The sequence below is a fragment of the Bombyx mandarina genome, chromosome A1 (assembly GCF_030267445.1).
Source record: "Bombyx mandarina strain Sakado chromosome A1, ASM3026744v2".
In the NCBI taxonomy this organism is placed as follows: domain Eukaryota; kingdom Metazoa; phylum Arthropoda; class Insecta; order Lepidoptera; family Bombycidae; genus Bombyx; species Bombyx mandarina.
The window spans coordinates 7,197,468-7,212,709 of NC_143234.1; the positions used below are offsets into that span (position 1 = coordinate 7,197,468).

The following is a 15,242-nucleotide window of genomic DNA, read 5'->3' on the forward strand; positions in this document are numbered from 1 at the left end:
GAACCTGTGAGCTCACTAACCCGTCCGCGCGAAGCTGGAATAGCTCCTTAGGTTACCAGCGAATAGGTAGGGGGGAAAATTAAGTCAAGAAGATGGTTCAGTCTAGACGCACGCCGCCTCGAAGGTGATGGAGCGGTGTTCTCATGTCGCTCTGACTGTAACAGCAAGATGCGGACGATGCATTATCGCAACGTTGTAGCGGAACACACCCTTATACAGAGACTGTGGAACACTAAATTCGGTCTACCAACCTTTGGAGGTAGTTGCCGCGACCCAGCCTTCGCCATCAGCTGATCCGTTAAAAATGACGAAATGAGCGTGGAAACTGCAGAGAACATCCAATTCGAGACTAAGGTATGTACGACAGGATACGCTCTCCAAGACTCAAGAATTATTAGAGCTCGAGATTTCTGTAACGCTACCTCAAAGCGTTATCTCCAGATTAGCATCCTCAGCCTCTTGAACAATTAATGCCTTTAAACGCTTTTCTTTCACCTTTGCACTTACATATGTATTTCTGTCATCAGTCATGCATAGTGTTGGGATACGGAAACATCCAAAGTTGCTTTCTACAGCCAGAAAAGCTTGATTACATTTTTATTACCTATTTGTTGGTAGCCTAAGAGGCTATTTCAGCTACGCTCGGACAGGTAGGTGAGCTCAGGGGCTCGACCTAAGAGAATTTGCCAACACTAGCCCTAGCAAGAGCAGTGCTTCGCAGAATCTACCACCAGATCGGGATCGCGGTCCACTGAGAAGAGCCGGTGAGAAACTCAGTGTGTTGTGTCTATGGGTTGATGGGTTGATGGATTGATGGCTGTATGAGTTAGTTCACACGTTCGCAAGAATTCAACGAGAACGGTGACCGGTGCTTGAGAGACCTAAAAGCACCGAGAGTGAATCCGGGAAATCCGACAAGACATGTTTCGGGCGACGGAGGCTTTGCGTTGCCTCGTCGTGGTCGGATAAGAGTAATTAGTGGCGGCAACGATAAGAAGGTTTTCGTGTCGCGCCGCTTTGTTGAAGTAACATTTTGACGCTTCCTTTAAGATACTTACGTATCGGTACTAGATTTAGGTCGTCGTGAAGGTCTACATTCCTCACATACCACGGTGCTCCGACGGCCATCCTGCAAAAACGGGATTGGATTACTTGGAGGGAGTTAATGTGTGTACGGGCCGCGTGAGCGAACACTACATTTGCAAAAAAGCTTGACTCTTTGGTCAGCTCTAGTTGTTCACTCGTTTACCTTGGCGATAGCATTTTGTAAGATTATTATAATATGAGTGATTACAAAAGGTGCCAATCTAATTTTTTTTAAGTAAATTGGGCACGTAGTATAGACATGTGTGCAGCTTAAAGATAGGAAGGTCGCTGTAATACATTGGATTCTTTGATCTGATCTCTAAACGTTGACAGAGGAGTTTGCGGAATACTTGATTTTAAATGTTAACAGGAGCTTACAGATAATGCAACGTTTTGAGGAGTATTTAGAGGAGGAGGAGTATTTAGGTAGGTCTCACTCCTTTGAGGGGTATTTAGATAGGAGTAGGACCTACCTTGTATCTCTCAAAACGTTGTGTTATCTGTAAGCTCCTGTTAACATTTAAGATTAAGTAGTCCGCGAGTAAATTTGCTTATCTAAGACGAGGAGTCAATTAAATTCACAGGAGAAATTGCAGATCGTCTTCAAGGGTAAACTAAGAGTTCTATGACAATCTGTTGATTGGTTCATGTTGCAGTAGTGGCATGCCAACATAAACGAAGCAGGTGACCCAATTGGAATGTTTGGCAACGTTATTTGGTAATACCACTTGTTGATGTTGGATGTTGGATGAGGGTTTCATTCACTGTTTGATAAAAAAAAAGTCCCGTTTTAAAAGAGAAGGCTAGTATACTACAAACCAATTCCGCCAAGTTTTATAAATTTAGTGGTAGGAGCTCGTACGATCCTTCCGAACTCATCACCTTGAATCTTTTTTTCAGCCATGGGTTCTGGTTTGAATGTTGGGAAGGCTATTTATTATACTTTCATGTCTGGCAGGGGTAACCGCGTTGTGACGTTTGTGAGCCCTTAATCACTTTACCCAGGGGAGTCGTGAGCTCACATACATCTATAGAAAAATAAAAATAAATAGTAAAATTATGTAGTGCGCAGAAATGAATGTCCACAGAATAATTAATGGAGACAAAATTTCAATTTCTTGTAGGGCCTAACAAGTAGCGTCGAATTTAAATATGTCCATATTGACACAGTACCAGATTTAGGTTTTTTGGCGTAAATGAAATCGTAGCCTGTGGGCGGTTATTGCAGCTTACTAAATCGTAGCGTAAATACCACCAACCTTGGACCTAGAATCGAGTCCCATCATTCTTCTGCCCTTCTTTCAGTCACCTGGGGTCGGCGCAACATGTTTTCTCTTTGCATACTTCTTTATCATATACAATTTCTTCGCTTCCTCTCACACATGAGGCCTATAAAATCAAAGGCAGCTAAATTCAATTCTGTCAAATATTCAGGTAAACTAAAAAAATCGCCCCTAAGCACGTCATTACGGACCCTCCTGATCTATCGAAGTACTGCTCTTACTAGAGCCAGTGTTAGCAACACTCCCGGTTTGAGAAACTGAAATAACTTTGTTCGGGTAGCTACGATATTCTTTACTTTAAAGCAGACTTATAAAGAATGAGAATATTACAAATAATCTGAATTTCAAATGATAAAACTTCGTTTATATTTGAGTACAGAGTAAAGATAAAATTTTTGAACTGAATTTGCGAGAGATTTAGCTGCATTTGTTATAACATGAAAATAAAAAAGCGTGTCCAACTAACTAAACAAGATAGCGCCATAGTTAATCCATTTTATTACATTTTAAGGCGTTTAGCTGCCTTTGATTTTATAGGCCTCACATATCTTCTTTCACGCAATCCATCCATTTCTTCTTAGGTCTATCTCTTTCACATTCATAGTTAACACTCTCTTACCAACCTCATTGTCATTTCGTGTCATAGTATCGAGTCCCATCTAAACAGTAATATAATGATATAATGCTTAGTGGCAAAAAAGCAGGAGAGTGATATCGATCAGTATGGGCTCAAAACACATCATGATCAGCATAACAATTCAAATTAAACTAGAGTTAATTTAATAACCTCAACGTGACAACATCTCAATGACAATAGAAAGTTATTTGTGTTTTTACCTAATGAAATCGGGTAAGATCTTGTATTTACAACAAAGATATTGATTCAAGAGTCACTTGCGGGCATTCAACGGTATCACGCTCGCTGATTACGGCCCTGTTCAGATGTTTTTCTTGAAAAACGTCTATCGGAAACACGGTCGTCTCTTTCTTATTCGTATAGACGTGTAGCGTTGTCTCGTTTTAACTGACGCGGAGCTCACGATTTTGAAATGCAGTCCACCTTTACCTATTCGCAAGAGCAAAGACGTATAACACCAGTTTACATTTAAAATTCAATACGCACGTATGTGTTTATGGTTAAGGCGAATTTAATTCAAATTCACGATGTTATTCGGCTGAATTACTGTTTTCTTTTGTTTTTTTTTTTTGTTTTTTCGCTTCATAACAAAATGGTGAGATGGATCACGCCATTTGTGAAGCAGGTTAGTGAGTTTTTGTTATTATTTTAACGAATAGTTCGAAATATGTTTTCTAAAATCCAAAACTACATTATAGACTAATAGTATACTAGGTATGAGCATTATGATATTTAATAAACTACTAAAGAAATTAAGAGACCTAGACGATTTTCATTTTAAGAAAAAAAAACTAAATGATAATCTTATTAGTGAAAATTATTATCACATAAATGATTTTCTTAGGGACGACATTGAAAATAAATGGATTTTTTAATTATTAGTTGAATTCGATATCTGAAATTTACGAATCCATTTTCAAAATTTTCCTACGCAAAAAAAAAATACTATTTTGGGAACACACTAAATACATTTAGCACTCACGAAGTCTTCCATTTCATTAATAAATATTATTTGCAGTAAATGTCACGGAAAATTGCTTGATGTTGACATCCAGCAAGGTGGCAGTACCCGTATGACCGGTTCAGGACATTGGGTCACCTTGGGCGAGCCCTATGTTCATCAGTGTGGTACAACTGTGATCTGATGACGTCACATAAAAAGCAGTTTTTTTGTTGCCCGTGTAGGCAAACGAGCATACGGCCCATCTGATGGTGAGTGGTTACAGTCGCCCATGGACTTCAGCAATGCCAGGCAGCGTTAAGCAGCTGCAATAATTATGTAATTGCAATATAAGTTACAATATTGCGACCTTAACGATAGAAAATATGTTTTAAATATTGCTTTTAATAAATGAAAGATAGCACTATCGACAAGAAGCGTAAGTATAAGCATAAAGCCCATTTCATGGTGGGCTATCCGCGTCGCGTCGCTCTGAACGCTGTTGTGAATACTTGACTTAATGGTTGGCTTAAAGATCACCCGGTAATCAATTGCTAATTGATACAGATCGGAAAATTCGCGATCAATTCGAAGCCGGAGGTTGCTAGTGATATCAATCAGAACTCATGGGTTTTTTATGTAAAATGGGTGAGTTATGTAAATGTATGTTTCATGAATATTAAAAACGGACACGTTTGAACGAATCGGACTAACAATTCCATTATTTGTTTATCCTGTTCACGATGGTCAGGATATAAGAGAGGAGTTGTAAGACTATTGAATGAATGAATGATGAATGATTTATTTTATTTCAGACAACAATAAGTCCATATGTGTGCATAGTATCATTGAAACATACCTACTCAAAATTAACAAAACCAATCAAATAAAAAAGATACATTTATTAAAAGTATTATCAGTTGAATACATTTCAAATATTCCATTCAACTGATACTTACTTCGAACCAACCATTATTAACTATTGTATGGTCATCGATTCTTGATGCGCGTACAGTTTTTTGAGTTAAAAAGACGTTTAAAATCGTTGAAAATGCCCATCAAAGATTCCGTTATATCCAAACAAACATTAACACTTTGGCCGCCCCAAGTCAAATTATAAAGCTTCATCTGGTGCGGAGGCGGGTCCAAATGCGCTCTCAATGATATTTCCACCAGTGCATGGAATGCCTTTCTCGATCCTTAAGTCAGTACGCGACTAAGCCACGTTTCTACTCGGTCGACTCTACCCCATGATTAGCAATCCAAGTAAGTTGCCCCTTCATAACAAGGTGACACTCTACAAAACTGGCATACGTTCCGTCATGACCTATGCAAGTGTAGCATTCGCTCACGCGGCCCATACCCACATTAACTCTCTCCAGGTCATCCAATCCCGTTTCTGCAGGATAGCCGTCGAAGCACCGTGGTATGTGAGGAATGTAGATCTACACGACGATCTAAATCTAAAATCGATACGTAAGTATCTTAGAGAAGCGTCAGAATGCTACTTTTGAAAAAGCAGCGCGGCACGATAACCCTCTTATCGTGGCCACCGCTAACTGGATATCCGACCCAGGCGACGGGGCAAAGCAAAGCCGTCGTCGCCCATGACATATCTTGTCGGATCCCCCGGATTCACTCTCGGTGCTTTTAGGCTCTTCAACCACCAGTCACTGGCCTCGTCGAACTCGTTGACTCCGACGAAGAATTCGACGTGCGAATTAGCCTATAGACACTGAGTTTCTCACTGGATCTTGTCAGTGGATCGGGATTCCGATCCGGTAGTAGATTCAGCGAAGCACTGCTCTTGCTAGGGCTTGTGTTAGCAATTCTCTGGCAGGTTGAGCCGGAGAGCTCACCTACCGGTCTGCGCGAAGTTGGAATAGTCCCTTAGGCTACTAACGAATAGGCAGGAAATCTCGACCCGCCAGCACTAGGATAAATTAAAATGCTATCTTTATATCACTGCATAGTATAAAACAAAGTCGCTTTCTCTGTCCCTATATCTGTCTGTCCCTATGTATGCTTAAATCTTTAAAACTACGCAACGAATTTTGATGCGGTTTTTTTTAATAGATAGAGTGATTGAAGAGGAAGGTTTATATGTATTAACATCCCATAAATAGTGGAGATATCAATAATAAATTACAGTTTCCGAAGCGAAGCAAGGGCGGGTCGCTAGTAATATATATTTCTTCTGTGCGTGTGTTTGTCACTGAATTCCTCCGGCTGGACTGATTTAAACGATTTTTTTGTATGCGTTTGGGTCGCACCCTGGATGGCTTAGATTTACAAATCAACCTGGCAGATGGCGCTGCAGTCGGTATCTAGGTTATTTATCTTTCTTAAAAATAATTCATACGGCAAAACAACGTCTGCCGGGCCAACTAGTAACTTTGTCCATAGTGTTTACAATTTATAGAATATAGTAGTCGGTATGGAGATTTTACAAACACCTGAAATTATCGGTCCGCACCGGCGGGAGGGACATAGTTTTCTTTGTGCGCACCCGCTTAAAGTACCGCGGCAGGTCGATATGGGCCTGAAGTGATGGTGTGAAAGAAGGCATTGAAGGTGTTAATAAGTACCAAGCTAATAAAAGTGCTCTGAGGAATTGCTTGAGATGATCCCCTCATCTCCTTTTTATCATCGCACCTCCCGCCATCGGAGCAGAGTTCATCCATATTATCTGGAACCGCTGCGTTCATCGACAGTACGTTTCCAGAAGTCTTTTCCACGTACCATTCGGATTTGGAATGAGCTCCCCTCCACGGTGTTTCCCGAGCGCTATGACATGTCCTTCTTTAAAAGAGGCTTGTGGAGAGTATTAAGGGGTAGACAGCGGCTTGGCTCTGCCCCTGGCATTGCTGAAGTCCATGGGCGGCGGTAACCACTCACCATCAGATGGACCGTACGCTCGTTTGCCTACAAGGGCAATAAAAAAAAAGAATATAATAAAGTTTAGCTAATAATAATAATATAATGCAGCTAAATTAATTTCATGTTTATATTACAGTACTAGCAGTAAGCGATTTCACTCTCCGCTTTCGAGTGGATGATCGCTTGGATGATCCGTATTGGAACACATTAGAAAAGTGCATTGCTTTTCAACCAGTCAGAGTATACTTTCTGAGGGAGCCGCTGATCATACGAATGGTTTTAACTTTACAGTGCTTCGTAACATGCGGTGTGGCTATCAGCATGGCGCAGTTCGGTCTCGTCTTTGGTATCACCGCGATCCTGATACCGCAGCTGCAGTCACAAAAACCTGTAATGCTGATCGACGAATCCACCGAGTCTTGGATAGGTTTGTATTTTCTGCGTAATTACTGGTGATAGGATGTATTAGTCGGCATGGGTAGGTACCATCGCCCTGCCTATTTCAGCCGTGAAGCAGTAATGCGTTTCGGCTTGAAGGTGGGGCAGTCGTTGTACTGTAAAAATTGAGACTTTACAACTTATGTCTCCAGGCAGGTGGCGGCATTTACGTTGTAGATGTCTATGTGAGCTCGTCCACATATCTAACAAAAAAAATTTATTCACGGAACGTCACAAGCCAACCCGTAAGAGAGGCTAGCGTATTTAGCGGTGAGGAATTTTTTGAGTCCGCATCCATAAATACCATCCATTCTATCATTCTATCCATTTTTGCGGGATGGAAGCAGTATGATTCTGGTAAATGTGACGAATACTCGTACAAGTAATGGATTAAATTGAAAACAAAAAAAATATCTGTAGAATTTGTAACCAGACATTTAGGGACATATGCCACAAATGATGAATGATTAGATGAATTTTTATTGTTCAACGTTCATATTCCTTTGAAATAAGGAATTTTTAGCTGAACCTAGTTCGACGCGGATGCATTGATTTCTTTGTTTGTTCTTTAAATCGATTTACAATAAATAAAAAATAGTACTAAAGACCTTTCATATAGACCCTCTTTAATGAAACATGCTTGTCTATAAAATATAGTGTCTTTTATTTATGTCTCAATCAGTTTTATAAAATTCTTTTACATGTAAATTTCCTTCATCCTTCTTTTTGGCAATGTTATCTGTCAAGTAAAGGAGGAATTACTTTTTCGAATTCTTTCAAATAGTTTGAAGTCTTTCTACTTAGATGTGGTAGTGGCTTTTGTAGTCGCCACAGTAGGTACTCGTATTTTAATTTGGACATGGATTGATCTTGTCTAGTCTAAATTGTGTAACGTATGTAACTAACACCTTTTCAAATGGACTGGATTAGTGCGGCAGATGTAGGCTGAACGTCCCCATTCGTGCTCACAATACGTCTAACCGTCTAAAAGATAATAATAATTACCGGTTTCATATCAAAAACATTCAAACAAAAATATTTAATATCTATATACAATATGAATTATTTTAAGTTTTATAGCTTTTTGACATTTTTATGTCATATTTTGATTTTATTGCACGCTAATAACCTTAAAATTTTAATAGATTTCAATAGTTTTACGGAAATTTTACAATGACATGGGAAAAACCGGCCTATAAATCATAATGTATTTTTTGGGCACGTTAATGCTAGAGTTCGATCGTAACTCTAGCAGGGTTGCCTCTTCCCTATATTTTCTAGTTACGGTATTCATTATTGTCTTTAATTTAGACTACCTGCGATACCAAATCTTATATTAAAGTTACAAATCATAATATTGTTACGCCGGTATGAGCAACGCCATCTATTGAAAGATAACGGAAACTACCACTAGAGATGTGTAGAATATTCTCGATAATTCTAGGGATGAGGTATCGGCTATAAAAGCGTTGTAGAATCCGAACTACTCGAAGCGAAACAGCGAACGGATCACCTGAAGCGAAGCGGAACAAGCGAATTGAGAGTTTTAAAGTGTTTTAAAGTGTTTGTTGAGCGTTTAAGTGTTCTAAGTGTTGAATACAGTTTTTAGTTGCACTTTGGTGAAATTTTATTTATCCCGAAGCGCAGCGCGTATGATATGACTACATTAAAATAAATGAGAAATTAAAGTAAACACTTATTTAATACCCGAATTTACTATACCAATCATAAACTCAGCTTAAGGGCCAATATAAGTTTTAGCAGTAGGTATCTAGGTAGGTGTCAGGTTCCAGTTCTGATTATCGTAGAGGCTTTGAAGTCGTGTTACCGTCTTCTGTCGCCGCGCCGGTTTTGAGTCCGGCGAAGGTATGGCGCAAGGCAGAGGCAAGGAGAGGAACGCTGCACGCTAAATGTGACGTCTAGCCCATCTGTATTCCCAATTTAAGTTCTGTCATATTCGAGATTAGGACGTGGGATGTTGAGCGTCAATAAGTTTTAGTCAAATAGACTTCAACATACACTGCTGCCGCCGTCAGAGCACAGCAAGACGAGGCTCCCTCCTGACCCGCAACTGAAGTCGCGCAAATTAAAGCCATCGTAGTCCAATGTACATATAAGATGTGCGGTGCACTTTTATCGCTATTTTTATATCAGCAAAAACGTACTGAAGCTTTTTTCATAAAATACATGATGATGGAATAGCATAGTGTCATCCCTGGCCTGGTAAAACTGGAAAGGCCTCCGGATCACCAGTAATATCTCAAACATAAAAAAGCAGTGTCATAAAACTTACTCGGATAGGTACTACCAAACTAATTTGTAAAATGAACGATTTTTGAGGTAACATTAAATAGGTTATTATGCAATTTAGTTGAGACTTGGTCCTCATGCTTCGAAGTGGGTGGTTGGATGTCTACGGGCTGGCATGGCCATTTAACAGGCCAACTTTGGGTTCATCTATAGTTTTACAGTAATCAAAAAATGATCCTTTATGCGTGTTCTATACAATTTATTATTTTAATGCACCATAAAGTTTTAAATATCATTGTCCTAGCCCGAATCCGGCACGAATTGGTCTGCTTTTTATTGCCATATTGGGCAGACGAGTGTATCGTGGTTACCGTTGCCAATGGCTGTTGGTAAAGCCTGGAGCACAGCGATGCCGCTCCATTTCCTCGGAAATATGTTCTTGATCTTTTTTTTATTGCCCTTGTAGGCAGACGAACATACGTCTCACGTGATGGTGAGTGGTTATCGTCGCCCATGGACTTCAGCAATGCCAGGGGCAAGCCGTTGTCCACCGAAGTGATCTCAGACGGTAGAGAATGTGCGCTCCGAGAAATAAATATCTTTTCTTGGGCAAATCGCAGAGGTCTTATAGAGAGGTTTCTTCTTGCTTTGCAGAGAGGATCAGTTTTGAGGTTTTTATTCACGCCTTACAGTGTCTCGTTATAACAAACCTTAGTTTATTTCTTATCTTGAGTTGGTTATACTATCAGAGGGGTTTTCGATAATGGGTTTCCTGATATCCTTTGCCAGACCGATCTGCTTCGCCTAAGAGTTTAATTCAGATGCCATGGAGTTCTTGGGTAGTTCACAGGTTGCGTCTCAGCGCCTAACCAGATCGTTAATCCACTATTTTGTTTCCCTTAAAACTGGTTGACTCTAGCTGAAAGAGTCTACTATTGCTGTCTACCTCATTTAGTTAGAGTTGTGTACGTAACTATGTACATATGTATGCAAGGGATTTGGTGTGTCAACTGTAAAAAATATGCACGTACATATCTCCCAGGCACGTTTACCGTTTTTTGATAGCACATTTTTCTGATGAAGATAATAGTCCGTGATAAAGATAAGAATTGATAGGCAGTTTTAATGTTTAACAGTTTTAATGTTCAAGTTAAGTACTGTTCGTAATGATTTTTCAGACGTGATATTGAATAGCCAGTTTACAAAATATACAAAAATCTAAGTTAAGTAAGTGTGTTTGTACATCTGATAAAAGTCGACCTGCTTTTGATTATGATTTCTAGGATAGTATTTACTACAATAACTTTTGCTGCAAAATTTGTGTGATCACTACTGGGAATGTCTATAAGATCGTTTCATAAATTCCATCGTGATTCTAATCGTTTTTCATGTCTACGTTTCAGCTGCTATACCTGGTTTCGCGCTGTTATTTGGTAACTTCACTATACCTACCATCATGGGCAAATATGGACGAAAAGTCGCCAACATCATCAGTGTTCTGCCCGTAATCGTCGGCTGGCTGTTAATCACAAGCGCCTCCAACACATACTTCATCTTGGCTGCAAGATTTCTTCAAGGGATCTCTATGGGAATGAGCACATCATTGGGACCGATCTTGATTGGTGAATACACCAGTCCAAAGTACCGTGGAGCATTTTTATCGAGCCTTTGCTTAGTTATGGCGATGGCCACTTTGACGGTACATTCTGTCGGCTCATATGTGACATGGCAATGGACTGCCTTCGTGTGTTCAGTAATAACTTTCATAGATTTATTAATTGTAATTAATTCTCCTGAATCACCTAGTTGGTTGGCCGATCAAGGGAAATATGAGGACTGCAGAAAAGTGTTTATTTGGTTGCGGGGTGATACCGAAAATGAGGAATTAGAGAAAATGATTGAGGCTAGCAAAATTGTTAGGGAGTCTAAAACGGACGTTGTCATATCAGATACGTTCGTTAAAAATCTTAAAGCCAAATTTGCTGTTGGATTCGAAGCGTTAAGACGAAAAGAGTTTTACAAACCGATATTCGTAATGGTTCACGTTTATACTTTAGGTGAATGGGCAGGGATCAATATCCTCTCCCCTTATATCGTTGAGGTTGCAGAAGCTCTTGTAGACAAAGATAAAATGAATGTACCATTATTGGTAGTGACCGTAGATGCTCAGAGAATAATTATGAACGCTGCTGCAATATATTTTATGACCAAATTTAGACGGAGAGTAATTCTGATAAGTACAACAACGCTTTGCGTCGCTGTTTTGCTTCTTATTTCAGCTTACAGTTACGCCAAAACGTCAAACTTGTTACCATTCGATCATCCGTGCATAGGCGCGATTTTGCTACACGTTCATATGTTCACAATAGCAACAGGTTCGGTGCCCCTACCGATGACAATATCAGGCGAAATATTCCCATTACAATTCCGAAGCGTCTCGGGTGCTTTGAGCGCAGTATTCTTTTCTTTTCATCTCTTCATCACCGTAAAAACATACCGGTATCTACGTAATTCTTTAGGATTACACGGAACGTATTTAATATACGCAGCTATTGTGACCTATTGCTTGGTCGTGAGCTGGATATTTTTACCGGAGACCAAAGACAGGACCCTACAGGAAATTGAAGATGAATTTAGAGGAGGGCCTCCGACGAGGGATAGAGATGAAAAGACTGCTGAGATTTTGATGGAGACGAAATAAGAAAAAAAAATGTGATCTGCGTTTTTAATTAAAACATAATTATGTACTTTGTGTTTTTACGATAAAACAATCAAGATTAGATAAGAAGTATTTATGGTATACTGCATATTAAATACTGCAATTGTTCATGTGTATACATTATTAAGATAATTAAATATAACTAAAGTATTAAAGACAACATTTAAAACGATGGATTAACCAGTTTTTATGTTTTTTATATTTCAATATTCAAAAATGTTTTAATATTTCTAATGTTTCTTATTCTAATGTTTCAATATTCAAAATACCATTTAAGTCACCTGTATAATATAATTATTATAGCCTCTTTTAAGATTTATGTCATAGCTCATATAGAGGTTACATTTATATATTTATTGTTTAAGTCTGAGCACAAGAGTAATCTTCTTCTTCTTCCAGTGCCTCTTCAATCCTGAAGGTTGGCCGTTAGCTTCCTGTATTCATTTCTGTCAGCAGCCAGCCGGAACAGCTGTTCGACGGAGGCAATACCGGTCTACTCCCGGATATTCCGAAGCCATGACTTTTTTCTTCGCCCAGCACGTCTCTTTCCGTCCACTTTGGCCATAATTATCAGCTGCAGCAGCATGTATCGATCGTTCCTGAGCACGTGGCCGAGATATTCTATCTTGCGCTTTTTGATAGAAGGCAACATTTTCCGGGACATATGAACGCGCTGAAGCACGGTTTCGTTCCTGACCCTCTACGTCCAACTAATGCGTAACATGCGACGGCAGCACCACATCTCGACTGCCTGTAGGCGTTTTGTAGTGTCCTCTTTCAGGGTCCACGTTTCGCAACCATACATGACGATAGGCCAGATATAGCACATGAGTAGCCTGACTCGGAGCTTTATATTCAGTTGACGACAGCAAAGAACTTTCCTCATTTTATTAAAAGAGGCTCGAGTAGTTTCTATTCGGGTCTTGATTTCTTGATCATAACATCATTACAAGAGTAATACATACGTAATTTATTCTGCACGTGATTATACACGACCAAGGTTGGGTTTTCAATGGGTAGCTTCGATCACTACGTATTATACCGACACACTGATGGCCACTCCCATATAGTGAGCCCGCACGGGTTGGTTATATGTATAAGTATGCTGCAAAGCAAAAATGCATTTTGGATACTAGGTTTGAAAAAAATTTAAACAGTTAAATTGTTATTTGATTCTATATTTAGGGTGTATGATGGATTTTATAGTGCAGTTTCTATGGTATTGTATTGAAAATAAAAACTTTTTCTACATCTAGAATTATGCCTGTTTTATACATGATTGGATATCACGATAGATTTTTTAATCATCGGAGAATTGAAGACATTAGTGGATGAAGGGGTTAAGTATTATTTTTAAGATTTTTCAGTTTTTGCATTGAATGAAATTGTGATGTACGAAGAAAAAGTACGAGTAATAAAAGTTTGTTGCCCGCCGTGGTCTAATACCGGTCACTCACATTCGCAGGAATACGCAAACCCGCAAGTGTAGGACGACATTTGCAAATGATTATGCAAAGTTTTCGCTGCATTCGTGGTTTTCCAAGCTGTGTCGGTTTTTTAACAGACATCAAAGGGCGGGAACCGCGATCCTTCGCGTAGTCTCCCACACATTCGTGCACAGTTGCCAGATGGGGGGGAGTCCCTGCAAATTCGGGGGGTTTTTCGACCTTGGGGGGGAAATTCGGGGGGAAAGATTCTTTGGGGGGACATTCGGGGGAAAAAATTTAGTTCGAAATTTCGGAGGTTTTTTAAGTATCAATAATTCATCCACAAACACAGTTCACAATTACTATTAGAATAATTATAGTCTACTATACTATTCACAAGTCAATATTATAAAGGACAAATTATGCAACCAAATGGCAATAGAAACTGCCGAAGCGGTTCTCAGGATTCGATTTTCACTGCCAAATAGAGCCATAAATTTTGTTCCCACATCGGACATGTTAAATATCTTTAACTTCGAAAACGTGTATGCTTTAAATAATAATAACGAAAGTGAATATGATAGTAATAATTGTTTAGATATGGTTGAAGTTATAGGGACAGCTTGATTAAAAAATAAAAGAATCCTTTTGGTTTTTTATTTCTTCTTTAAAATAAGGAAAGACTGTTTTGGGGGTTTTTTTCTTCAAAAAGCCTATTTTCGGGGGGTTTTCGAAAAAAGTTGGGGGGAAATTCACACGGTCATCTGGCAACACTGCATTCGTGTGACCAGTTGCGCCCAGGATTGCGAAGGCAACGGACGTATCGCTATTTTCATAGATCGTGACGTCTACTGTGTAGCGTAAGTATCTTCATCAAAAGAAATCCCATAAAAACAGCATGGCTGTTAATGATGTCTGGGAAAGAATTCAAAACACTTTTTCTCTTCAATGTTCTATTGACGAATTAAAAAGGAGGAGAAATTCGTGAGACATTCGTAAACAAGTGTAGGAGAAAGCGCAAACGGGTTCGCAAATTGAGTACCGAACCTATTTGCACAGCCGCTAAGTTTGCGAATGAATGTTTGACGGCCCTCGTACAATGTACGAATATTTGCGCGCATGTGAGTGGCCGGCATAAAGCATAAAACGTCCGGTGCATTCGTATCTAGCGATGCACCGGTGTTCGGATCCCACAGGCGGCTACCAATTTTTCTAATAAAATACGTACTTAGCAATTGTTCACGATTGACTTCCACGGTGAAGGAATAACATCGTGTAATAAAAATCAAAACCCGCAAAATTATAATTTGCGTAATTACTGGTGGTAGGATCTCTAGTAAGTCCGGACGGGTAGGTACAACCGCCCTGCCCATTTCTGGCGTGAAGCAGTGATGCGTTTCGGCTTGAACGGTGGGGCAGCCGTTTTAACTATACTGAGACCTTAGGCCTTATATCTCATGGTGGGCGGCGGTATTTGCGTTGTAGATGTCTATGGGCTCCAGTAACCACTTAACACCAGGTGAGTTGTGAGCTCCTGCACTCACCTAAGCATAAAAAAAGTGTAAGATTACTTCGTCATCTG

At 39.6% G+C, this 15,242-nt stretch overlaps 1 protein-coding gene across 1 annotated transcript; it reads left to right on the top strand.

Annotated features, from left to right (window-relative positions):
- Positions 1-3,439: 3,439 nt before the first annotated feature.
- On the top strand, positions 3,440-14,305 carry LOC114253571 (trehalose transporter 1-like protein). The gene is made up of 3 exons (XM_028188498.2): positions 3,440-3,631; positions 7,118-7,253; positions 10,918-14,305. The coding sequence occupies exons 1-3, from the start codon at positions 3,503-3,505 to the stop codon at positions 12,213-12,215; spliced, it is 1,563 nt and encodes a 520-aa protein (XP_028044299.2). The 5' UTR covers positions 3,440-3,502; the 3' UTR covers positions 12,216-14,305.
- Positions 14,306-15,242: the final 937 nt, after the last annotated feature.

What these genes read in the sequence shown, in the direction of transcription:
- LOC114253571 (XM_028188498.2), top strand. Translation starts at nt 3,503, where the DNA reads ATGGTTAAGGCGAATTTAATTCAAATTCACGATGTTATTCGGCTGAAT. An exon ending in TCACGCCATTTGTGAAGCAG is followed by an intron (nt 3,632 to 7,117) that starts GTTAGTGAGTTT and finishes TTAACTTTACAG; the next exon opens with TGCTTCGTAACATGCGGTGT. An exon ending in ATCCACCGAGTCTTGGATAG is followed by an intron (nt 7,254 to 10,917) that starts GTTTGTATTTTC and finishes TCTACGTTTCAG; the next exon opens with CTGCTATACCTGGTTTCGCG.